This window comes from Balaenoptera musculus, chromosome 3 (assembly GCF_009873245.2).
Source record: "Balaenoptera musculus isolate JJ_BM4_2016_0621 chromosome 3, mBalMus1.pri.v3, whole genome shotgun sequence".
Classification (NCBI taxonomy): domain Eukaryota; kingdom Metazoa; phylum Chordata; class Mammalia; order Artiodactyla; family Balaenopteridae; genus Balaenoptera; species Balaenoptera musculus.
Window position 1 is genome coordinate 163,495,647 of NC_045787.1, and position 25,632 is coordinate 163,521,278.

General features: G+C 47.1%; 1 protein-coding gene across 12 annotated transcripts in view; it reads right to left on the minus strand.

Annotated features, from left to right (window-relative positions):
* SMARCA4 (SWI/SNF related, matrix associated, actin dependent regulator of chromatin, subfamily a, member 4) overlaps window positions 1-25,632 on the minus strand; it is an 86,129-nt gene that overhangs the window by 38,492 nt on the left and 22,005 nt on the right. For all 12 annotated transcript variants that reach the window (XM_036845604.1, XM_036845598.1, XM_036845597.1 and 9 more), the window contains 10 exons: window positions 25,293-25,419; window positions 24,178-24,351; window positions 22,658-22,831; window positions 21,281-21,448; window positions 21,138-21,188; window positions 15,882-16,012; window positions 15,641-15,698; window positions 8,055-8,176; window positions 6,513-6,663; window positions 4,859-5,022 (listed from right to left, as the gene is read on the minus strand). In XM_036845604.1, the coding sequence (XP_036701499.1) occupies window positions 4,859-5,022; window positions 6,513-6,663; window positions 8,055-8,176; window positions 15,641-15,698; window positions 15,882-16,012; window positions 21,138-21,188; window positions 21,281-21,448; window positions 22,658-22,831; window positions 24,178-24,351; window positions 25,293-25,419 (1,320 nt within the window). The remainder of the gene's footprint in view (window positions 1-4,858; window positions 5,023-6,512; window positions 6,664-8,054; window positions 8,177-15,640; window positions 15,699-15,881; window positions 16,013-21,137; window positions 21,189-21,280; window positions 21,449-22,657; window positions 22,832-24,177; window positions 24,352-25,292; window positions 25,420-25,632) is intronic.

Below are 25,632 nucleotides of genomic sequence, written 5' to 3' on the forward strand. Positions count from 1 at the left end.
CAGGGCCAACCAGGTGGGCACAGTCTGAGCCAATGAGATGGAAGCCTAAGTCGCTGGGCTGAAAGTCAGGGAAAGGTCTTGAAGGAGGGTGGAGACTCAGCTGCCATATGCTCCTGCTGCCCTGGGCCCCGCCCATCATTCTGGGAACCCAGAGGAGATGATGGAGGCAGCGCAGCCATCTTGCAACCATGAGGGTAAAAGCCTAGGGGCAGGGGTCACATGCTAAGGATGACTGAGCAGAAAACTGCAGGAGCCTGGGTCCTGGAAGCTTGAAGCCACCTGGCTGTGGGCTTCCCCTTACTGAGGATCAGCAAGATCGCCCTGGTTCAGTCACTGAGGTCTGGTTCCTATTGCAGGGAGCAATGGGGGAAGGTCGGGGCACTAAGAGAGAGAGAAGCCAAGGGCCAAAGCCTGGGGTGGGGGAGGGGCCTCCGCAGAGGGGGAGAAGAGCTGAGGGAGAGTCGGGAGCAGAAGTAAGGAGACAGGCCAGAGTCAGGGGTCAAGAGGGAGGCAGGACAAGCAAACTCATGGCAGAGAGCAGCACGCCCCAGCAGGTGGATGGGACAGCGGGACACTCACAGTCTGAAAACATCCCCCAGGGCACAGGTGGCTCCTGGAGATGACACTCAACAGACTGGGCCCCGGTCTGGGGAGCACAAGGGTGAAAAGGGCTGAAGATCAACACACGGGATAACTTCACTGAAGGGAATGGGGGAAAGCAGTCAACTTAAGTGACCTTGGAAAAGATGTTTTGGCTGGAAACTGTAAGTCTAAGGACAAAAGGAACTGGATCTCTAGTTAGTAAGGCTGTTCCTCACAGACTAAGTATTCTGAAAGCACTGTACATGCACACTGGGAATGAACACACGAGCAAGGAGAAAGGCTAGAATGGGCCCTGTGGTCCCGGCTGAGTCAAAGACAGCAGTATGGTCACACTTAACAAAACAGAGACACAGATGACCAGACGCAAATCATGTCAGCACGTGTGCACTAGGGTCAGTACACGTACATATACTTCCTAGCACTGCACACTGAGAGGGCCTAGAAGCAATGACGCCCCAGAAGCAAGGAGCACACCTAGCACCCAGGTCTTGGTTTCTAAGACCACTTTCTAATAAGGGAAACCAGGGCTTCTTGGAGAAATGGCTGGTTCTAGGCCTGGGAGGGAAATGTACCAGCTGAGCTTGGAGCGTCTTTGGGTGCCAAAAAGCAAAGAAGTGCTCAAAAACCCCACAATGATGGGGGCATGTCAAAGGAACAGAGCAGCCAACTGAGAGCTCCTGATGGCCAAGGCTGGAATGATTTGAGCGACAAATAAACTAGTATTGGAGTTTAACCCTATGTATAAAATAAACATCCAGGAGTCCATATTGATATAAATGATTGAATACATTCACAATTGGGGGAGAAGAGAGAAATCTTCCACATAGGAAAACTCCAAAAAATTTATGTAGTGATTTCACCTTCAAGGAGGTAGCTCTTAATTGCCCACCTATTATGTGTGGGCTGAACTTAGTGACTTTTTTCCAGAATACAGTATGGAAGGGGGGAAAAAGAGTAACTTCAGAGTGGAGACACCTGACACACACTACCTCAGCCAGGTGATCAAGGTCAACCTCAAGAGTGAAAAGTCATGTAGACAGTAACTGCCCCCCCTTGTGAGGTGATAAGACACGTGCTTCACTTCTGGTCTTCGTCCCGAAACCCACCATCCCATTTAAGGATGAAAAAATCACCAAACAGACCCAGGCTGAGGCACATCCTACAAAACACCTGACCAGTTCTCCTCAAAACCATCAAGGTCACCAAAATTACACCAAGTCTGAGGAATGGTCACAGACCAGAAAAGATTGAGGAGATGTAAAGGCTAAATGTCATATGAGGGACTTCCCTGGTGGCGCAGTGGATAAGACTCCGTGCTCCCAATGCAGGGGGCCCGGGTTCGATCCCTGGTCAGGAAACTAGATCCCACATGCATGCCACGACTAAGGAGCTTGCGTGCCACAACTAGGGAGCCCTGGAGCCACAATTAAGGAGCCCGCCTGCTGCAACTAAGACCCGGTATGTATGTATGTATGTATGTATGTATGAATGAATGAATGAATGAATAAATGTATGTATGTATGTATGTATGTCACATGGGATCCTGGAATTGATAACGGAAATTAGGGCAAAACTAGTGAAATCCACATAAAGTTTACTTAATAGTAATGTGTTTAATTACTAGTAATGTTCCAGTGCTGATTCCTCACTTGTGATGAATGTAACACGGTCACGTAAGATGTGATCAACCACAGGGGGAACCTGGGGAGAGTATATGGGAGCTCTGAGTACGACCTTTTCAACTTTTCTGTAAATCTGATACTATTCTAAAGTAAACAACCACCACAATGCAATGACAGAGACGTGCTGAAAGGACACAGGGACCGATCTGAAGCGTCTCCCTGGGCCAAATCTGGGACAATTTAAGCAAAGTAAATAACAATAGTGTCCACGAGCCAACTCTTCTATGAAGAATTACACCATTAAACAATTAAATAAGGGAGAAGAGACAGCTCTGCCTTGTAGTGGAATTCCAAGACCTGCAGAAGGAATGACGGAAAGAGAAAACCACTACTCGGCACTTTCCAGAGGGATCATCATTTCAGGTGAGACTCCTCTGACGGATGCTGAAATTACAGGCGAAAGTATGATGAGAAATGGGATATTCATATAGCTTCTAAGTGCCTTCTGACAAGTTACTTATAAATTACAAAGGAAAACTCTTAGGTTTATGTGGGGAAGCCCGCAGGCACCACGTAAGGAAAGACCGAAGTGATGCTCTCCTGTCACAGATCCCCTGGGCTCGTGCCTCCTGATGTGAGGCCCCAGGAAGGGCACAGCACCCACCCAGGAGTTTCTCGCCAGAATCCCAGAAAGAAGACACATCACACAAACCCAATCTGAGGGACGGTCTACCAAATGCCTGGCCAGGATTCAAGTGTCAAGATCATGAAGGACAAAGACGGACTCAGGAACTGTCACAGACACGACATGACAGACACACGGCAAAAAAAGGCAAAGTGGGATCCTGGACCAGAAAAAGGCCTTTAGTGGGGAAGTCTACAACATCTGAACAGAGTCTCTAGATTCGCTACCAGTTAACAATGATTTGTTAGATCACTGTTACTATCCTGGTGTTGAAACTGTCCTAAGGTTATGTGAGATGCGGGAGGCCGGGTGAAAGGTATAGAGGAACTCTTTATACTACTTCTGCAGTTGTTTTTAAGTCTGAAATCGTTTCAAAACGAAAATTTAAAAATGACAAACCCAGGCTGCAGAGCAGCACGCTGGACAGAGCTATTCCAGTGGAGATGAAGTCACGCCTGGGAGGCTGAACAGAAGGGAGGGGACTTGAGTGAGTGGAGGGCAGGGAGTCGGCGCACAGGCAAGGGCAGCGGGAAGCAGAGAAGCAGCTGGGTCTGACCACGGCCTGGGACCTTCTGCCGCACCGTGGAAACAGTTCCCTCTCCATGAAGATCTGTTCCTGCCAAGGCAGCCAGATTTACACCGCCATGAGGGACAGAAGGCAGAAGGAGGAAATCAACTTCTCGAGGTGAAGTCTGGGAGGGTTCTGGGGCCCCCAGCCGTGGGTGCGTGGCCTCTGGAGGCCTGGCCACCTTATAGGTAGGAGGGCATGCTCCCATGGGCTGAGGGATGAGTACTCGGTTTCCCATCCTACCCCTCGACAGCTGACTTGAGGCAGACATGGTTCCCCCTGAGCGCTGGGCCGACGGTAAAGGGGGTTCCCCTTCAGGGCCAAGCCAAGTGTACACACAGAGGCCTGGCCACATCAGAGCAGACCATCCCCCAGGCCCATGACTGGACTGTTGCCTAACATGTGACCTGAACTGGGTCAATGACAGCCAGTCCTGGGACTTCTGGAAAAAACCCGGGAACAGGAGAACCATTTTGTGACACATGCAGAGCTGGGAAGAGGGATGCCCAGATGGCCTGAGGAATCCTGGCCCCTGGAAGGGTGCCTGCTGGGAAGAAGAGACCAACGGTACCAAGAGGTGGTAAATGAGAGAGCCTCCTCTGGACGCCGTTTGGGTATCCAGATGCCACCTGAGCGTCTGTGGTGCCTGGACCAGGCTGGGACACGATCGACAGGGCTTGGTGCCCCAGCAGTAAGTGGACACAGTGTCTGCACAAATGGCTCCACTCCACATTTCTAGTGGGCAGTTATCTGACTCCTGTGACAACCTTGTGTGGAATTTGCTCATTGTGGGGCCAGAAGAGGACACCAAGGACATCCTGTGAGAGCTGCCCCAACAGGGATCATGGACGGGCACTCCATCACCTGCCCTTCTTCTATCCTGAGCCTTAACACCAGAGGCAGGTGGCTATGGGCTGAGTTGTGTCCCCCCAAAATTTGTATGTTGACATCTTTGTGCCCAGCACCCCAGAACGTGACTATATTTGGAAATAGAATCTTTAAAGAGGTAATGAAGTCAAAATACGGTCATTGGGGTGAGCCCTAATCCATGACTGTTATGACTTCATTATAAGAAGAGGAAATTAGGGCACAGACACACATAGAAGGAAGGCAATGTGAAGACACAGGGAGAAGACGGCCATCCACAAGGCCAGGAGAGAGGCCTAGGGAGAAACCAGCCCTGCTGACACCTTGTTCTCAGACTTGTGGCCTCCCGGGAAATAGTGCCTATTGTTTAAGCCACCCAGGCTGTGGTCTTTCGTGAGGGCGGCCCAAGCAAACTAACACACAGGCGTCTGAGCACAGGCCGGGCTGCTGGTGACCTCGGGTGGCGGGGCCTTCCCACCGGGCACTCGCGGCCCCTGGGGTGGGCACACTCACGAGAGAGGCACTATGATGAGGAAGGGCCCGTTGATCCGCTTGTGCTCCATGAGGTACGTGATGAGAGCGATGGTCTGGATGGTCTTCCCCAGGCCCATCTCGTCAGCCAGGATGCCATTCAGGTTGTTGTTGTACAGGGACACCAGCCACTCTAAGCCTTTGATCTGCAAGCAGAAGCGGCCAGGACTGAAGCCCAGGTTGGGTTCGGGGGTGTTGCCCGCGCTTCGGAGACTCGCAAGCTCTGCCCCAGCCGGGGACCCCCTGCGGCCACATCCTCACCTGGTATTTTGCTCTGGTCAGCCCACTCCTTTCCCACTCAGCCTCATCCTCATGAGGATACCCAATCCTGTCTCTGAAATCACAGGGTTGCTGTGCTAATGAGAGGTGTATATGAAATGTCCTTTCTGGGCGCACATTTAAACAGCTAAGCTTCTAACTGTTACAGTGTCCGTCTGTCACTGCCTGACACCAAGCCACACAGCACACCGGGACCAACCTGCCCTCAGCCGTGTGACGCTGGATTCAGGAGAGCGTTGGGGCTTCAGGGGAACTTGGTGATGAGTTCACCACATGACTAACAACTGCCTCAACAGCATTTCAAGATTAACTGAAAGGATTCCAAAGCTTGGGAAGCTTTCTGAAACACAGTCAATTAGAGAGAATATTGTCTTCAGAGAAAATCTGGAAATTTTCATAACAGATTAAGCAAGTTACGTCTTGCCCATGTTCTGATTTCTCTCATTACACTGGTCTCTGGAAAGTTCCACTGGCCACAGGATTCACCTTTGGCACTTGATATCAGCACGGAGGTTCTGAGATTTCTTTTAAGGGAAGTTGGGGATCAGGTGTTACAACCAAACTGAGTTATCAGGGACATGTGTCCTTTGGTTGGGGATATACCAGCTGCCTCTTGGGAGCTTACAGATGAGCCTGGGATATGGGGCCACAAGAAAAAGAGATTTTTTACTACGAGCAGCTCCATTTCTTGGTTGTTCCAGGCCAGACCCTGACAAAGAGCTTCAGAGGCGTCATCACTTCACCCTCTATATATAACCCTAACCCTAACCCTAACGCTCCAGAGGCGTCATCACTTCACCCTCAGAGGCCGGCAGGAGGGGCTGCTGCCCCATTTCCCAGAAGGAAGGACCGAGTCTAGGGCTGCTAACCTCTCCTGCCTTGCTGTCTCATGCTGCACAGAGCTCCAGGAAATATGTACTGAGCACCCATGGGCCCACACCCGGGTCCCATTCTGGCTTGGCCATTCCCAAACTGTGTGATTTTGAGGAATCGCTGTACCTCTCTGTTCCTCAGTTGTCCCTCCAACCACCACCCCCATGAAATTGGGAGGACCACAGCACCTACTTCAGAGTGGCTGAGGGAATTCAGATGCTAACAGCCTATAAAGTGCTCCTATTCTGCTTGGCACATATGAAGCACCCAGCAGATACTGATTTATTGCAACTTTTCATTTCCTCTTGGTCAGACCATGCTGCTGCTTTACAGATGGGGAGACCGAGGCTCAGAGGGGAAGAGCGAGTTGCCCAAAGACCAAGAGTGGACTGTGAACTCAGGTCTGCCTGCCTTCAGCAGCCACCCACGACCTGGGAACCCCTCTGCCGAGACCGCTACGTGGACGTGGCCCCCTCCAACCTACCTGGTACTGCTTGAGGACGCCGTTGACCATGAGCGCCGACTGCTTATCCACCCTCTCGGTGACGGCGTGGGCCACGGCGTAATAGGACTGCAGGCCACGAGCGAGGGCCTGCGACACGCCGTACTCGTCATCAACATCTTGCTTGGCGTTCCTGGGAGCAAGATCAAAGGGCCGTGTGAAGACACACATTCCTACTTGTGACAACGTGCTTCTGACACAAACCTCCGCAGAGCAGCTTTATGGCCTGAGCCGGAAGATAAGCCGAAGAGCGGCCACACAGTCTGAGGACAGGCAAGGCAGCAAACACTAATCCAGGTGGGCCCAAGACTAGACTTCTGGGTGCCATGGGAATCAACTCACTGTCACACCACAGAAGGAATGTTGCTTTTAGCCAGAGGCTGGTCACATGGCCCACCCTCTCTACCGGGAGTTCAAGAGTCTAAAGGGAAAACGTACACTCAACAGCCTTGCACAAACCAGAATCATTTATACTTTGGCTGTTTTGTAATCTAATCTAGAATTCTTTAATTAAAAATACCTCTTTTTATTATTTTATTTTATTTTTTTGGCCGCGCCACAAGGCTTGCGGGATCTTAGTTCCCCAACTAGGAATCAAACCCAGGCTCCCGGCAGTGAGAGTATGGAGTCCTAACCACTGCCAGGGAATTCCCTGGAATTCTTTTAAAAAGTGACTTTAAACTATTTACATTTTATTAATGTGACAGATATATGTGATCCAACTATCATATTGTTTTATGCTGTATCTGTTTTTGTATCTTCTCACAAATCCTGCACAGTAAGCTGGGTTTTCTTAGCTTAGAGGGTTTTTTCCTATATATTTCTGATGGATTTCAAAGACTGTATGTTTGTTCTAGCGGTTCCCTTCATACCTAGTGCATATGTAATACATAATACTCTCAATGCTCTATTTAAGAGTATCCGTTAACTCTGTACTGTAAGGCACAATGAAATTGGTATGTTAATTGTAACTGTGCTTACAACGGCAAAGGATGAGAAACAACCTAAATGACCACCACCAGACTCAGGCCACAACGTGAGAGCATGACAGGGATGCCACGCGGCCAGATGTGGAGGAGTGAGACACCCTGTGTGCACAGACATAGGAGCAAGGGGCAGAACACTGTGCCCCAGATACACTTGGGCAAATGAAAAGAAACACAGATACACGTCATGCTTACTGATGCACAAAATACGTGTGGAAGACACACGATGCTGGAAGCAGTTTCTTCCAGGGAGGAGATGGGGAGGGCTGGGGCTGGAGCACAAGCATGAGGCGGCCTTTTGTGGTAAACCCGACTGTCTCTTAAACACAGGATGAGCCACGTGAATGGATGGAACGTCATTCAACCCCTACAGATATCAGTGACATCTGAATTAAATCAATCTGGTGTTTGTGGTCCCACAACGGCTGCCGGCTGGACAGTGCTGTCCGGGGAGAAGCTGGGATTCTAACGGCTTCTGCCGGTGCCACCTCGCAGGAAGCTGGTGGAGGCAGCGGGAGCAGGTGGAGGGATGCCTTACTCAATGATGTGCCGGGCGTCCACCTCGGAGACGTCGTCGCTGTCTGGATCCGGAATCTTCTTCTTCTCCTCCACGGGCAGGGCGGGAGGCTGTGCTGGCTGCGGCTGCTCCTCCTCCTCCTCCTACCAAGAGACAAGCCAGCGTCCCCTCAGGTCACCCCAGAGTGATGTTTTTACAACCCACGTGCCCTCTTCCTACCAATCCCAAAACACGCCATGCTTTTTATTTGCATATTCTTTTAATTGCTCAGTATATGATTTTTAGTTTTCGTGGCAGGGTCCAGACACTTCTTTTTAAGGACATCTCAGGGTATTCTGTACTTCTGTTGCACCCAGCCCCCCTTACACAATGCATACTACTAAAACAGCTTTTCCCTTCTCTTGGATTTCCTAGGTATTAAACATTTTATAGGTAACCTTCAATATTTATTGCTCTTGATTTACTTTCAGCTTTACTGACATGGCCAAAATGTCTAAAATATGTCAAATAAGACTGATGATAACAGGCACCATTGTTTACTAAGAGGTTTTCTATAAATCTGTATATTAAGTATGAGTGTTGTGTTTCATTAAAAGGATTTTTCAACATTTACTGAGCAGACAATAAAGGGGATTTTGTATGACATATTGAAAAAACACACACAAATACATTTCCCAATATTAAACCATCCTTGTATTGCGGTATAAATCCCACAAAATGTGTGTGTATAATGGAACTGCTATAAAACTAAAAAAAAAGGAAAAGTATCTGTAATTAACCTGTCAAATCATTCCAGTCAAAACCCAGTGGGATTTCCTTTGGAGCATGCAAAATAATTTTACAGATCATTTGGAATAATGAACAGGTAATGACAGCACAAACATTTTGGTCAAAAAAATCATAATCGGTAAGACTTATCCTAGTTGGTATTACCATGCTGGGCATTAAAATAGGAATGGGAAGCCTGGCTAATTCCAATTAAAGGGGTCAGCAAATTTTCCCCTCAGAAAGTGACTTTAGGGGCTTCCCTGGTGGCTCAGGGGTTAAGAATCCGCCTGCCAGTGCAGGGGACACAGGTTCGAGCCCTGGTCTGGGAAGATCCCACATGCCACGGAGCAACTAAGCCCGTGCGCCTCAGCTACTGAAGCCTGCGAACCTAGAGCCTGTGCTCTGCAACAAAGAGTAGCCCCTGCTCACCGCAACTAGAGAAAGCCCGCGTGCAGCAACGAAGACCCAATGCAGCCAAAAATAAATAAATAAATTTATTTAAAAAAAAAAAAATTCCCCCTGGTTCTCCTGGGGAGTAGGTGGGGAGAAAGGTGGGGCTGCTTGACAGCCCTGCCTGAGGTCTGACTTATATTTAAAAAAAAAAAAAAAAAAAGTGACTTTAAAGCTGGACAAAAGTAGCACAGGCAACCATTTCAGAGCACTAGGAGTCTGAAGGCAACCATTTCAGAGCACTAGGAGTCTGAGAAGCATTAACACTGAAAAAACTGCTGAGCCTTGGGTAAGAAGAGTGGGAGTTTGTAGAGTTCTTACTTGGGGGTGCTTTCATCTCTCCTATCCCCAGCTCCCAGTTCTGATGTGAAAGCTCTCCCAGGGTGGGCAAGCCATGAGGCCTGGCAGCTGAGGCTGATGGGGACTTAGTCATTTTGTAGCAGTGGACGATGCCCAGGCCAGCAGCACTGTCAGTGGAGGTGAGGACCTCAGCCATGGGTGGGGAAAGCATATTACTGGCTGAGGGCTGTGCACATGCACAGAGGAAACGAGAAAGGGAGAAAGGGCCCAGCAGAAAGTAAAAGCCAGGGTGGGCTTGAAAATGGCCCAAACTTGGAATGTGTTCTTCTACACACACTGATCCACTGGCTGGAGAAAGAAGCCTTACTGGCTCAAGGTGTTTGAGTACAAACTCTCCCCAGTCACTGGAAGACTACTAAGTTATGAAGAAACACAACCCATTCCTAGAGAGCCGGGATTAAAACTAAAAATGAGAAAAAACCAAAAACAATAAACTGAGCAGAGACACCAAAGGCAGCACACACCCTGGGAAAACATTCCACAGATTCAGCCTAGATAATTTACTAAACAAACAAAAACACCAAAAAGAACGCACAGGGGTGGAAGGCAGAATCCAGAGTGGCTAAAACAGCCTTCCACTAAACATTCATTACAAGACAAACAAAAAGGAGGAGAATGTGATACGAACTCAGGGGAAAAGACAGTCGGTTGAGACTGTCTCTGTTCCCAGATGTTGGACTTAGAAGACAATCTTACAAGCAGCTATTACTACATATATGTTCAAAGCTATTGTAAATATGTTCAAAGAAATAATGGAAACCATCTTTAAGTAGAATGAATCAACAAATACAGAGTCTCAATAGAAGACAGAAATGATAAACTTCCCAAATCTGATGAAAAACATGACTCTACCAAGCCAAGAATCTGAACAAACACTAACGAGAATAAACACAAAGAGAGAGTTCACAAACTGCTAAAAGCCGAAGACAAACAGAAAATCTTGAAAGCAAGAAAGAGAAAATGAATCATCAAGTACAAACGAGCATCTATATAATTAGTAGCTAAACTTTCATCTGAAACAAGAGACCAGAAAGTAGAGGAATGACATATTCAAAAGGAAAAAGACTGTCAACAAAGAATTCTATGTCCAGCTAAGCTATCTTTGAAAATGAAAGCTAAAGAAATACATTCCCAGAAAAACAAAGGCTGAGAGAATCTGTTGCTAGCAGACATGCCTTATAATAAATGGTAAAAGAAATCTTTCAATATATTCAATATCTTGCAATAACTTGTAATGGAAAAGAATCTGAAAAAGAATACACACACACACACACACATATAACTGAATCACTTTGCTGTACACCTGAAACTAGCACAACATTGTACATTATACTTTGATTTTAAAAAATGGTTTAAAAAAAAAAGAAGTCTTTCAAGCTGAAAGGAAATGATAGGTGATAGTAAATTGAATCCATAAGGAAAAATAAAAAACATCAGAAATGGTAAATGCATGTATCAATATAAAAGACTCTATAAATATATTTTCCCTTATTTCTTCTTCTCCACCTTCTTTAGACTAAGTCATAAGATTATATCAGGTATTAATTAGAAGACTGTATTGTTGGGTTTATAACATATATAGACATAACATATGTGACAATAACAGCACAAAGGAAGAAGAACAAATGGAGCTAAGCTGGAACAAAATTTCCATATTTTACCAGAAGGTAGTTAGTATTATGAAGCATATGATGATAAATTAACATGCATATCGTAATCCTTGGAGCAACTACAAAGAAAATAACTTTAAAAGTACAGTAAAAAAAAAAAAAAAAAAAAAGTACAGTAAAAATTTGTACTTCCCTGGTGGTGCAGTGGTTAAGAATCCACCTGCCAATGCAGGGAACACGGGTTCAAGCCCTGGTCCGGCAAGATCCCACATGCCGGGGAGCAACTAAGCCCTTGAGCCACAACTACTGAGGCCACGTGCCACAACTACTGAAGCCCACACCCCTAGAGCCCGTGCTCTGCAACAAGAGAAGCCACCGCGATGAGAAGCCCGTGCACCGCAACGAAGAGTAGCCCCCACTCACCGCAACTAGAGAAAGCCCGCACGCAGCAATGAAGACCCAATGCAGCCAAAAATAAAAATTAATAAATTAAAAAAAAAATCAAATGATCAACTTAATAGAAAAAGTATGAGATAAAATCTAGCTCACGCATGCATAACCCTTAAGATCAAAAACAAACTAAGAATATCCGCTCTAGACACTTCTATTCAACATTGTACTGGAGGATCTAGCCAGTGCAATAAGGCAAGAGAAGGAAATTAAAGGCACACAGAGGGGAAAGGAAGAAGTATTGAAGAATTATGGTTATTTATGAATGACATAATCCTGCATGTGAAAATCCTAAGGAATCAAACAAACAAACAAACAAAAAACCCTACTGGAATTACCAGTATGAGTTCAGCAAGTACGCAGAACACAAGATTAACATTTAAAAAATATACATATAAAATTGTATTTCCATGTAATAGCAATAACACATCAAAAAATAAAATCAAGAAAACAATCCTATTCATAGTAGCATAAAAGGAATAAAATATTTAAGAATAAATTTAACAACAAAAAAAGCAAAAACTATACTCTGAAAACTACAAATCATTGCTAAGAGAAATTAAAGACGATCAAAATAAATAGAGAGACATCTCATGTTCATGGACTGAAAAACTAAATATTGTTAGGACGCAATTCTCCCAAAACTGATCTATATATTCAACACAATCTCAATAAAAATCCCAGCAAGCCTTTTTGTAGTAACTGATGAGCTGATCCTGAAGTGTACATGGGAATGCAAAGTACCTAGAATAGCCAATGGAGCAAACAAGCTGGAGGACTAACGCTACCTGATTTCAAAACTTGTAATACAAGACAGTGTGGTAGTGGCACAAACACAGACATACTAATCAACCGGAAAACACTGAGCATCAGAAACAAACCCTTAATTTTATGGTCAACTGATTTCCCACAAAGGTACCAAGACTATTCATGGGAGAAAGAAGAGTCTGTTCATCAACTGGTGCTGGGTAAGAAGGCTATCCATAGAAAAAAAAAAAAAAAAAAACAAAACCTTAGACCTGTACCTCAAACCATACACAGAAATCAACTCAATTATGACCCTAAATGTGAGAGCTTAAATATAAAACTTCTAGAAGAAAACATAAGAGAAAAACCTTCGTGACTTCAAACAGTTCTTAGATACAACACCAAAGGCACAATTCATAAAATACAATATCGATAAACGGATTTCATCAAAATGAAACATTTTTGCATTTCAAAAGACATCACTGAGGGAAAAGAAAGGCAAACAGACTGGGAGAAGATGTTTGCAAGCTATATATCTGATCAGGGACACGTATCAAGAATATATAAAGAATTCTTACGACTCAGTGATGAGGTAACAAACAACCGAATTAAAAATGGGCAAAAGATTTCAACAGATTTTCACCAAAGAAGATATTTGAATGGTGCATAAACATTCGAAAAGATGCTCAACATCATTATTTACTAGGAAAATGCAAAGTAAAACCACAAGATACCACTACACACCCACAAGGATGGCTATAATGTAAAGAACCGATAACGCCAAGCATTGACAAGGATATGGAGAAACTGGAACCTGTGAAAAGGTACAACTACTTCAGGCAACAGTTTGTCAATTCCTTAAAAAGTTAAACATAAACTTACGATATGACCCAGCAATGCCACTCCTAAGTATCTACCCAAGAGAAATGAAAACGTATGTCCACACAAGGACATGTATGTGAACGTTCACAGCAATGTTATTCATAATAGCAGAAAATGGAAAAAAACACAAATGCCCACCAATTGGTGTATGGATAAACAAAGTGTGGTATATCTATACAATGGAACATGACTCAGGAATAAAACAAACTTTTAAGACCTTAACTTTTATTAATGGTTTCTCCACATTTATTTTTAAAATATTTTTTAATTGAGATAGAAATTACTTAGAGTAAAATGTACATATCTAATCATAAATTTTGATAAGTTGAGTTTGATAGGTTTGGAAATATGCACATAAGGGTTAAATCTACAGCTTTAAAGCATAGGATATCTTCTTTTTTTTGCTTTTCCATTATGGTTTATCACAGGGTATTAAATATAGTTCCCTAAGTGTAGGACCTTGCTGCCAAATAGTGCTGTCATGAACATAGGGGTGCACGTATCTTTTTGAATTATAGTTTTGTCCAGATAAATGCCCAGGAGTGGGATTGCTGGATCATATGGCAACTCTGTTTTTAGTTTTTTGAGGAAACTCCATACTATTCTCCACAGTGGCTGTACCAGTTTACATCCACCAGCAGCATGGGAGGGTTCCCTTCTCTCCACACCCTCTCCAGCATTTGTTATTTGTAGACTTTTTAATGACGGCCATTCTGACCGGTGTGAGGTGGTACCTCATTGTAGTTTTGATTTGCATTTCTCTAATAATTAGCAATGTAAAGCAAACTTTTGATGTACAGACAACATGGATGAAAATCAAAAACATGCCACGTAAAATAAGCCAGACACAAGATACTACATGTTGTATAATTCCATTTATGTGAAATTCCGGAAATGGCAAATCTATAGAGACAGAGCAGACCAGTGGTTTCCTGGGGCTGGAGGAGGTAGCGAGAACAAACTGTAAATGGGTGAAATGTCATTTGGGGTGACAGAAACATTCTAAAGCTGGTGTAGAGTAATGATTGCACAACTCTATAAATTCACTAAAAAATCACTGAATTGTACTCTTACTGTGGGTGCATTTTACATATGTAAATTATATCTCCATAAAGCTGTTTAAAAAATTACAACAAAATGTTACTGGTCTAAGAATTATTAGAACTTTAAAAGAACCTGAACAGTACATCAACTATACCTCAATTTAAAAAAATAAATTAAATAAAATAAAACCCAGAAAAATAAATTATAAAAGAAAAAAGAAACTGAACATGTGACCCTAAAAAGACACCAGTGTGTCTTTAATATTAGTTTTTTAAAATATCACAGATCAGTGGGGAAGGGATGGACTAACAGTATACCAACTGGCTTAACGCTACTACTGGGGAGGGGAAAAAAGGGCTCCATCTCAAGCCCTACACAAAATAAATTCCAAATGACCTGAAGAGCTAAGAGGAAAAACCACAAGAAAGATATAGGTAAACACCTAGCTGATTTCAGGCTGGGGTAAATACATAAAGAACACTTAAAAATCCAGTTAAAAAACACAACTGATTAGAAATGGGCAAATGAAGCAAACCATTCACAGAAGAAATCTAAATAGTAACACCTGAAAAAATGTTCAACCTTCATAAGCAAATATCTGCCCATTAAAATTCCCTTTTTAAAATCTTATGGAGGTGGCAAAAGCTTTTTAAAAGCCTTGTAAGACACTCTTACCCCAGCTGAAGGGGGAGTGCAGGACAGCACCCTTCTGGATGCTAACTGTGGAAAACGAGCCCTGCTTTCGGACACTGCAGCCCCGGGCTCCCTCTGAGTCACCCTTCCCGAGGAGGCCACCCAGGACAGACAGAGGAACAAGGCTCTCATCAGAGCTTTGTCAACCAGCAAACATCCAAAAATCACCATAACGTGGCATAATTAAATGATTTAGAGAACATACACAATAAATGCAACCATCTGTAACACTGCCAAAGAACAGATTACAAGGGGCCAACATGTATATGATTTCACGCTCACTACTTCATACCAATATTTTTTGGAAGGGAGAGCTGTTTGGGCGCCTGAAATGTGGCCCGTACGACTGAGGACACATGAGTGAGGACATTTACATTTTACTTAATTAAGTGAAAGTGGAAACAGTCACGTGTGGCTAGAGGCTACGGTACTGGACAGTGCAGCTCTAAAGCACCAACTTTCAGCCTTGCCCCCTGCCCGTGTGCCTATCTCCTGCCCGATTCGATGCCTGGCTGGAGCGGGAGAGGATCACTGTGCCTCCTGTGGGTAGAGGTCACACCACACAGCACTGTGGGCCTCGACAGCCAGGAAATGAACTCTTACCTCCTCCTCTTCTTCTGAGCCACTCTCTTCACTATCAGATCTTGGAGCTACTTCATACCTAAAAACAAAAACCCAGCATTTTAATATAAATCTCCCCAGAACCAGCATGATTCACTTTCCTTAGCAAATTGGCCTGTTTCCAAATGTAAGCAGGATCACCCCCAGCTGCCAGCTCCCCTGGAATGAGGCCGACCGTTGACTCAGGATCCTGGCTGCCTCCGGAACACGAAGCCCCACTCACCCCGGGTTCATTTCCAGCCAGGCCTCCAGCTGGCCTGCTTTGGGTGCGTCTGTGCCCGTGAGGATCTTCCCACTCTCCACGTGGATCACTTTCACCGGAAGGTCGCTCATTTGGCTGGTCTCATCCAGAGGCTGAAAAAGAGTCACACGTGTGACTTGAGGTTCCGTACAGTCTATACCTTGGGTGCCCCGCTAACCATGGCCAACTGGGGAAGTGCCCTCCCAACTCCACGCCCAGAAAACGGCACACCAATGTGACCAGTGGTTGTGGAGATGGGTTAACTGCATATTAACAATTCAGTAAAAATATATATATAACCCATTGATGACAGTTGCTTCTTGGAAGTAACTGATATCCACGTTTTAATTTTCAAATAGGTAACATATAGTTCAAATTCAAGAGTATAGAGTGTGGACTCTCCCTCCCTATCCCCCTGCCCGACGGTTTCTCTTCACAGGCGCCACAGGTATCATTTTCTCCTGTGTTCTCCCAGATCAATTCCACACATAAGGAACACGGACTTACGTACTCCTTCCTTTTTTACCCAAGTGACTACGCTATTCCCATTCTTCTGGCCCTTGAGTTATTCAATTTATATTGTACTGTAGACTGCAACAAGGGTCCTCATTCTTTTCTGTTAAACAGCTAACTAGAATATTTGAAAAATAAAACTTCCTTGTAGCAACAAATATGGAATTCCTCGATTTCCTGAGATATCAACTTGGGATGAAGTTTACCCCTTCATCAGTTCCTTCACTTTTCCTGGTGAAAACCTTCAGGACGAGGATGAGGATGGAAACCTTTGTTTGCATCTACCAGGAACTTATACCTCCCACGCCTCCCCGCATCAACACTGACCCACAGCAGAGATTAGTCTCCATGCAGGTTAAAATCTCACCCTTAAAGTGGCCCACCACGGAGGGGAACAGCAACCCCCGCCCCACGCATGAGCTCTGCAGGCTGCCTCAATCGGTGACTTGCACCCCTGAGTCCTTCCTGAGAGCGGTTACGGTGCTGATGCCGGGACCTCCCCACCCCCAGAATCCTGACAGAACTGCTCTGGGGTGAGGCTTGGGCCTCTCTGGGTTTCAAAAGCTCCCCAGCTGATTCTGATGTCCAGCCAAGGCTGTGAACCACTGGGTGAGAACAAGGACGATCAGCAGCCATCATCAAGTGATGGCTCCTGTTACTGAGCAGGACGAGCAGCTGCAGTGACTCCCCAGCAGAATTCCCCGAGTCACGCTTTCCTGTGATGTGACCTCCCCCTTGAAAGCCACAAATGGCCGTGTGAAGCCTTTGCACTGTAGTAAAATGCCAGCCCACATTTCTCTTAAAAAATTCAACAGTGGGCTTCCCTGGTGGCGCAGGGGTTGAGAATCTGCCTGCCAATGCAGGGGACACGGGTTCGAGCCCTGGTCTGGGAAGATCCCACATGCTGCAGAGCGACTAGGCCCGTGAGCCACAATTGCTGAGACTGCGCGTCTGGAGCCTGTGCTCCACAACAAGAGAGGCCGCGACAGTGAGAGGCCCGCGCACCGCGATGAAGAGTGGCCCCCGCTTGTCGCAACTAGAGAAAGCCCTCGCACAGAAACGAAGACCCAACACAGCCATAAATAAATAAATAGATAAAAATTAAAAAAAAAAAAATTCAACAACGTTTCAAATAAAATCATGTGAAATAAGAATATTATTTGAGTTAATCACTATAGTCATTCATTTCTGGGAATCAGGTCAAGAGGAAAAAGCGTGCCATCTGCTACAGACTGGACTGTGTCCCCTCCAAAATTCATATGCTCAAGCCCCAGCTCTCCAGTGTCACTGTATTTGGAGATGGGGCCCTTGGGGGGTAATTAGGGTTAAATTAGGTCATATGGGTGGGGCCCTCAGGATGGCATTAGTGCCCCTATAAGAAGAAACACCAGAGCTTGCTCTCTCTCCCCCCACGTGAGGACACAGCCAGAAGGCAGCAGTCTACAAGCCGGGAAGAGAGTCCTCACCAGGAACCAACCTTGCTGCTCCTTGATCTCCGATTTCCAGCCTCCAGAACTATAAGAACGTATATTTCTGCCGTTTAAGCCACGCAGGCTACCGAAAAAAAAAACAAAAACAGTAACAAAAAAAAACAAAAGGGACTTCCCTGGAGGTCCAGTGGTTAAGACTCTGCACTTCCACTGCAGGGGGTGCGGGTTCAATTGCCGGTCGGGGAATTAAGATCCCGTGTGCCATGTGGTCAAAAAAAAAAAAAAAAAAAAAGCCACACAGGCTATGGTGTTTTGTTATGGCAGCCCAGCTAAGAGAGCATCAAAAGGTAATGTACAAGGGGGCTCATTACAACAATGTGTGGTATAGAAAGAAAGGAAACAATGGAAATAGCCACCCATAGGGGAGGGGATATAGGGTGGTCCATCAGAGCTGCTCAGTGCAGGATCTAACAGCTACAGATGGGAAGCAACTTAGATAGCTATCAATCTGAATGATGAAAGAGATCCTAGTACATCAATACACTAAAATGAAAGAACTAATGGCTTGATATGGAAAGTGGTCCAAGATACCTGCTAAGAAGGAAAAGTCTTGCTATGTGTAGACTGACCCAAATGGTCCCAAAACAAAACAAAGAGAATATAAGCATAAAGGTTTCTGGAAAGATAAAGAGAGAGACATCAACTAGGGATCAACATGCATGCTTGTGAGAGAACAGGCACCATGGGGGCTTCTACTTTTCATGTTATCATTACATTTACATTTCATGTTATCATTATCATTTTTTTCCTAGAAGTATTACATTTATAATTCAGAGAAGCAAGCACTAGCCACCTCTCTAATACGGTGGCATTAGAAAGAGTCAGGTAAGTGTACGTGAGCTAACTTGGAAAGACTAAGATACCAGGCGGGAAAAAGAAAACCACCTGGAGGCACAGGTACGGAAAAGGTCCCAGAGCAAACACACCGAAGGTTACTCAGGTTTCTCTCTGGGAAGGGGGACTGAGGAGGGGCTGGAGGAGGTGGTAAAGGCCACACCTTGCATTTACACCTCACTGTGCAGCCTTCTTTCACACTAGTGTGTTAACCGAGAGGAGGCGGACAGGAGTGTTGTGGCAAAGACGTGTGTGTGGGGACAGCAACCCCTGAGTGGGCCTCACTGCATGGTTCTGACTTTTGGAACCAGGCTAGTATTTCACACACTAAATAAAGAAATGAGGAGTAAATAAATAAAACCAACAAGGGTTGGGGGGAGCCTCACTAACGGGGGCACAAGGGGAGAACTAATCTTCTGAATGCAGTATCTGGAGCATGTACTTTCAACTTCAGACCAACACTGACCTCTAGCTAGGAGGTTTCTTTCCTTTTATTTTTTTATAAATTTATTTATTTTATTGATTTATTTTTGGCTGCATTGGGTCTTCACTGCTGCGTGCATGCCTCCTCTAGTTGCAGGGAGCAGGGGCTACTCTTCGTTGCAGTGTGCGGGCTTCTCACTGTAGTGGCTTCTCTTGTTGCGGAGCATGGGCTCTAGGTGCGTGGGCTTCCGTAGTTGTGGCATGTAGCCTCAGCAGTTGTGGCTCGAGGGCTCTAGAGCGCAGGCTCAGTAGTTGTGGTGCACGGGCTTAGTTGCTCTGCAGCATGTGGGATCTTCCCGGACCACGGCTCGAACCCGTGTCCCCTGCACTGGCAGGCGGATTCTTAACCACTGCGCCACCAGGGAAGCCCCTAGCTAGGAGGTTTCTTTTGCAGAGGGGTACATGTTAGCCATTCTGAATGTACTTCCTGCACGGTCTAGGACTGAGGAAATGAGGGCCTATCTCGTGGCAGACGGGTGTCAGGTTTTGGGCTATTATAACGTGGACAGGGAAAAGGAGAGAATGAACCCCGTGGTACTGGATTAGAATTGGAAGTATCAGTGTGACCTCAGTATTTTTAATATATATAACTAGCAAAGCGGATGTGTGTGCATACACACATCTGTTTCCTAGATCTGTCCACTGAGAGGGCCCAGAAGCAATGACAACTCAGTAGCAACGAACACATCTAGATGATGGTTTCCAAATATTCTTCTCTGATTAAAGGAATCAGGGCTCCTTAGAGAAATGACCGAGTCCAGGACTCGGCCAGAGAAAGCAGAAGATGAGCCTGGGCCATTTTCACGTGCAAGGAAGTCAGAAACCCCTCAAAGAACGACGGGGACACATCAAAAGCAGGCAGGAGCCAATGTGAAGGGGCTCCTACTGGCCCAAAATGAAACAATTTGAGCATCAAAGTACATAATAACAGTGCAGGATTAAACTAAGTAAATCCATTAAACTAAATAAGAATCCATGAGTCAGTACCAAGGGTTGCCAAACTATGAACAAGCCAAATAAAAAAGAAGGGAAGGCTTTTCCTTCCTGCAGAAAGTCAACTAATAAATGCAGAAGAAAAGACGGGGGAAAAAACATCACCATTTTGTAACCATTATGGCAAAAACTGATACAGGCAAAGACAACAGATGCTGAAACAGCCGATGAAAGTTTGAGGAATCACGTTATCTTTACATAGTCTGAGTACCTCCGCACAAGGTACTTAATCTTTACAGCTGGAGACAGCTTGGCGGCCACCAAAGGCTCAAGGTCAGTATCACCAGTGGGGGAAGAAATCTACGCCACACACTCCTGATATGACGCACGGAGAAGGACCCGGCGTCACTTCGGGGTTTTCTGTTGCTGTGAAGGACACTGGAGGGTCAACCGTGAAACCTTAACAAGAGCTGTGAATTAGATCACAGTATTGCGTCAATGTTCATTTCCTGGTTTTGGTCATTGTACGGTTGTGGAAAAGAACAGCCTTGCTTTTAGGATGTACACATTGAAACACACAGAGGGGTAAAAAGCCCTCACGTGTGCATCTGACCCTCAAATGGTTTAGGAAAAATTAATGACACGTGAAAAGTGGGAATCTGGGTGAAGAGTATGCAGGAACTCTCTGCACTGTTCTTACACCTCTCCTGTGAGCCTGAAACTTTAAAGTGAAAACTGAGAAATAAATAACAGCACGTGCATAGAAAAAGCTCTGGAAGGAAAACGCACCCAATAGTAAACAATGTTCTCTCTGGGCAGTGGGAGTGAGGAAGGGTGGAGTGTGGCAGGGGACCTATGTGGATTTTTACCATTGTCATATACTTTTATAATTTCGAAGGAAAAAAAAATTTTTTTTAAGGATGAAATAGACCTAACCTCCGGGGCTGGGCTGGCATTTCCACAGAAGAAACCCCTGGTTCCTCACCTCGCCATCGGGTCCGATTGCAGGTGTCTGTCCTTCAGCGTTTTCTGCCTTCTGTTAGGAAAGACAGACACAGTCACCCCCCGACCGGGGAGGCCGAGGCACACGCGCACACACAGCCGCGCCAGTCCCACCGAGGGGCGCACCTTCTTTTTCTTCTTCTTCTTCTTCTCCTTGGCGACCTGGGCGGCCTTGTGCTGCCGCACCAGCTCCGTGAGGTTAGCCACGTACTCGTCCGTCTGCTGCAGGAGGTAGGCCAGGCGCTTGTCCTTCTTCTGGTCGATGAGCTTGCGGTACCCTTCCTCGTCCTCGGCCTGCAGAAGCGCGCGGTTATGGCGTGTGCCCGTGACACGCTCGTCCACCAGCACCCAGGGCGGGCAAACCAGACTCAAGAAGCCTGCGGGGCTGCTGTTAACCAGCAGCCAGACCCACATGTAGGGAGCGCTGAGCTCACACCCAGGGCTGCGCTATATTCACACCTTTCACATAACTACTGACTCCCCTTCAGAACTTCCCCAGTTCCCACCCCGGGCCAGGCTCCTTGGGGACCTGCTGGACAGACATGGTCCTGCCAGGGGCCATTTAAAAGCTCTGTCCCCTATGTCCACAAACACACCCAAATCCCAACCCTTCTCTCCACCATGTCCGAGCCACTGCTCTCCCACAGACTGCCTGCCCCGGCTTTCTGAGAACACATCGGATCATGTCGCCCCCCACCCGCATCCCAGCTTACAGCCTCTCTCGGCTCCCCGTCGTGGCCAGAATTAAATCCAAAGCCCTCCCCGTGGCCTGCAAGGCCCCGCATGGCTGCCTCCGGGACTCCAACCTCACTCTGCCCCAGGCCACGCCGTTCCAGCGGCCGCTGGCTGAGCCTCACACACGGCTTCTTCCGCCTCAGGCCTTTGCCCTCAGCTCCTCTTTGCTGGGAGGTGCTTCCCCTGATCTCCGCATTCGTGGGTCACACCCACCCTGCCTGTAACACCCAGTCAATCCCCACTCCCTGGCCCTGCTTTGTTCTCCTCAGTGCGCTTTTCACCACCCCAAACTATCTTGTCTGTCTCACTTGGGCATCTGTCTCTCTAGGGCCAGCACGAGCCCCACCAGGGCAGGGACTCTCCTTCGTACTAACGTGGCCCCGTCCACTCAGCAATGCCTTTCAATATCGGCCTGGTCAGAGAACCCTCCACGAATAATACATGGTCAGACGCGAAGGGCGGGGTGGGAGGTCGGGCTCACACCGTCGGCGGCTCCTCCACCAGGAGGGGTGCCACCTCCACCTTCCAGAGAGCACAGAGCAGCCAGCTAACCAGCTGAGGTCACGCAGTCGCCAATGGTCAGTGACCGGGCAAAGGTCTGGAGTCAGGTCTTTCAGACTCCCAAACCCAAGCCCCTTCTTTCTCTGTCCTGCCGCTAACTCTGAGCACCAAAATGCCCCGGCATAACCCTGGGCGGTTGATCTGCCCCCATGCCTGCGACACCCAGCACCCGCGTGAAGGGACCCGGGTCATGATGGCCAACTGTACCATGAGCCTCCGCATTCTCTCCTTCTCGATCCTTTCATTCTCCTTCTTCTGTTCCCGCTCGGTGTTGGCGTGGTATGTGGCCACCGCCTTCGTGAGTTTCTGGATTTTGCCTGTGACCGACCTGTGATATTCTTTGAAATCCTTGGCGTGCTGAAGAATGCTGTTGAGGTATTCCTGCAGGACGCACACAGAAGAGCAGACTGACTATGGGACAGGAGTTGCCGTGGTGTCACCCCGAGTGAGACGAAACTTTAAAGGGGGCTTGGTGAAAACCAAGGGGACGCAACCAAAACGATACCGAGACACTGTCTGCCTATGAGGCCCAACATTCTCTGCGTGGACTGTGTGGTGAAAAGGGACCCCCCCCCCCACCTCAATGCGTAGCAGACGGGGCAAATGCCCTGGCAGAGACAACCTGGCAGTGTCTGCCACCCGCTGCAAGATGCGCCCGCCCTCCCACCAAATCATTCACTGCTAGGGATTTATTTTAAGGAAAATAGCAGAGATTGGCCCAAAAACCCAAGGACAAGGATGCCTATCCCAGTATTACTTTTAACACTGGAAAGCTGAGAGTACGCTGTGTGTCCCCAAACAAGGAAACAGTTTCATAAATCACTGAATGCTGGGCACACTGAGACGGACAACACATACGTTAAGATCATGCTTCAATAATACTTTAAACAGCTCAATGTGCATATATATATTTTTAAAGGCAGCTGTTTAACTTTTGATTACTGTATGTATATAGACAAAAAAGGTCAGAATGATATACCAAGATATTAACAGTAGTTAAAACTGAATATTGACTTCTCTGTTATTTTAAACTATGCCAGTAACAGACACTGTTTGGAGGCAAACTTTAGAAAATATAAATGAATGAACAAACAGAATCACCCCAAATCCTACTTGAGTAGAGATTTTGGTCTCCTTGACGGATCTTGTAACAACCTCAGTCAGATCATGGACTGAGGACCCTCCGTGGCTCCCACCTCACTCAGAGCACAAGCCCAAGTCATCCTCCCGGCCCACAGGGCCCTGCATGCTCTGCCCATCACCTCCCCATTCTCACCTCCTCCCACCCTCCCCCTCGCTCACCCCACTCTGACTATACTGGGTCACTGTTTTTCACAGAACACTGGGGCACAGTCCCCTCTGTCTGCAAAGAGCCTCGTCCACACATCGGTGTAGCTCCTCCCTCGGGGCTCTGCTCAGACCTCACATCCTCAGGGAGACCGTCCCCGACTGACCGTCCTCTGTAAAGGGCTCCTCCATCACTCCCTATCCCCGCTTCATGTCTCCTTACACCCTATTCACTCCCAACGTGTTATACGTGCGCTTGATTATGACCCACCTTTCCGTACTGTTTGGTTTTTGTCCACTGAAGTATTCTTAGTGCCTAGGATACTCTTATAATGAACAGAAAAGAGACTCGGACATCGTGCTGAGAGGAAAACCAAGACTCGACAGTGCAGAGCTGACGACTCAGGCACACGGTCAAGCCTGCGGCCGCGGGGACACACCTGGTGCTTCTGCCGGCGCTTGCGCTCCTGCTCTATCTTCTGCTGCTTCTCCAGCTTCTCGGTGATGCGGGCCTCGCGCAGGGACTGCCGCTTACTGCGCTTGTAGGCCTTGGCGTTGAGGGCCGTCTCGAGGGCCGTGTCCCTCCTCATGCACACCACCACCTCCTGCCGCAGCTTCGGGAAGGAAGAGGAGAAACTGGCGACGGGCATGACTCGGTAACACCCACGCAACACGTGCACCTCCGTATCGCAAGCCAGGCAGCAGGCTGCCGCTCCCAGGAGCACCCGTGAGCACGAACGCGCGCGTGGGGAGAACCCGTGGTGGGTGCCCGCGGGCGGGGCACGCACAGGGTAGGAGACAGCTGCTTCTGGACACCCAGCAGAGGGCCCTACGCTCAGGCCTTCAGGTTTCCAGCTTTGCCCTCCCTCAACCACAAACAAACTTCCTTATTGGTTGTTCAAAAGTAAAGGACCCTTAGAAATTAGACCCATCTAGGGACTTCCCTGGCGGTCCAGCGGCCAAGACTCTGCACTCCCTATGCGGGGGACCCGGGTTTGATCCCTGGTCGGGGAACTAAGACCCCACATGCTGCACAACATGGCCAAATAAAATAAAATTTAAAAAAAAAAGAGAAAAAAAAAGAAAGAAATAGACCCATCTAAGTACCCTGCTTCAAGCTGGCCACTGCCACCTTAGGGACGGCCCACACTTATTCATCCCAATGTCCCTCCACTGGGCAGGACATGGAAAGGAAGGGGGACGGTGAGCTGACAAGTGTGCTTGGGCACTGCGACTTTTGTTTTTTAAGATTTTTTTGATGTGGACCATTTTTAAAGTCTTTATTGAATTTGTTACAATATTGCTTCTGTTTTATGTTTTGGTTTTTTGGCCGAGAGGCATGTGGGATCTTAGCTCCCTGACCAGAGATCGAACCTGCACTCCCTGCATTGTAAGGCGAAGTCTTAACCGCTGGACTACTAGGGAAATCCTGGCACAGCGGCTTTAATGGTCAGGGTACATTTAATAACTACCCAGTGAGCGGCTCTTTGAATCTAAGCATCAAGGCTGGCAGAAAGAGTCTCTTCCGAAAGCAAAGGCCCGCGCCTGCGCCCACCTGCCTCTGGAAGTTCAGCAGCCTCAGGGCCTTGAGCTCGATGGTCGCTTTGGTTCGCAAATCCCCGGCCAGGGACCCGGGAAGGTTTTCAAGTTCCTGAATTCGGTGTGCGATGCGAGCCTGCAGCCTAGGGCGCGAAGACAGAAAAAAGACAGGTGATGAGAGGTCTCACCTGTTTACAAGGAACCCATCTGTTCCCTTTCTTTGAAGCTGGAGCCTCAGAAGTACCCACCCCTCAAGGGAAGCCGACATGAATCATGAGACAGGAGATGGCCGAGAAAAGGATGCCACACAACACAGACTACATACAGGAGGGCAGCCACAGAGGTCTCGGGAGCCA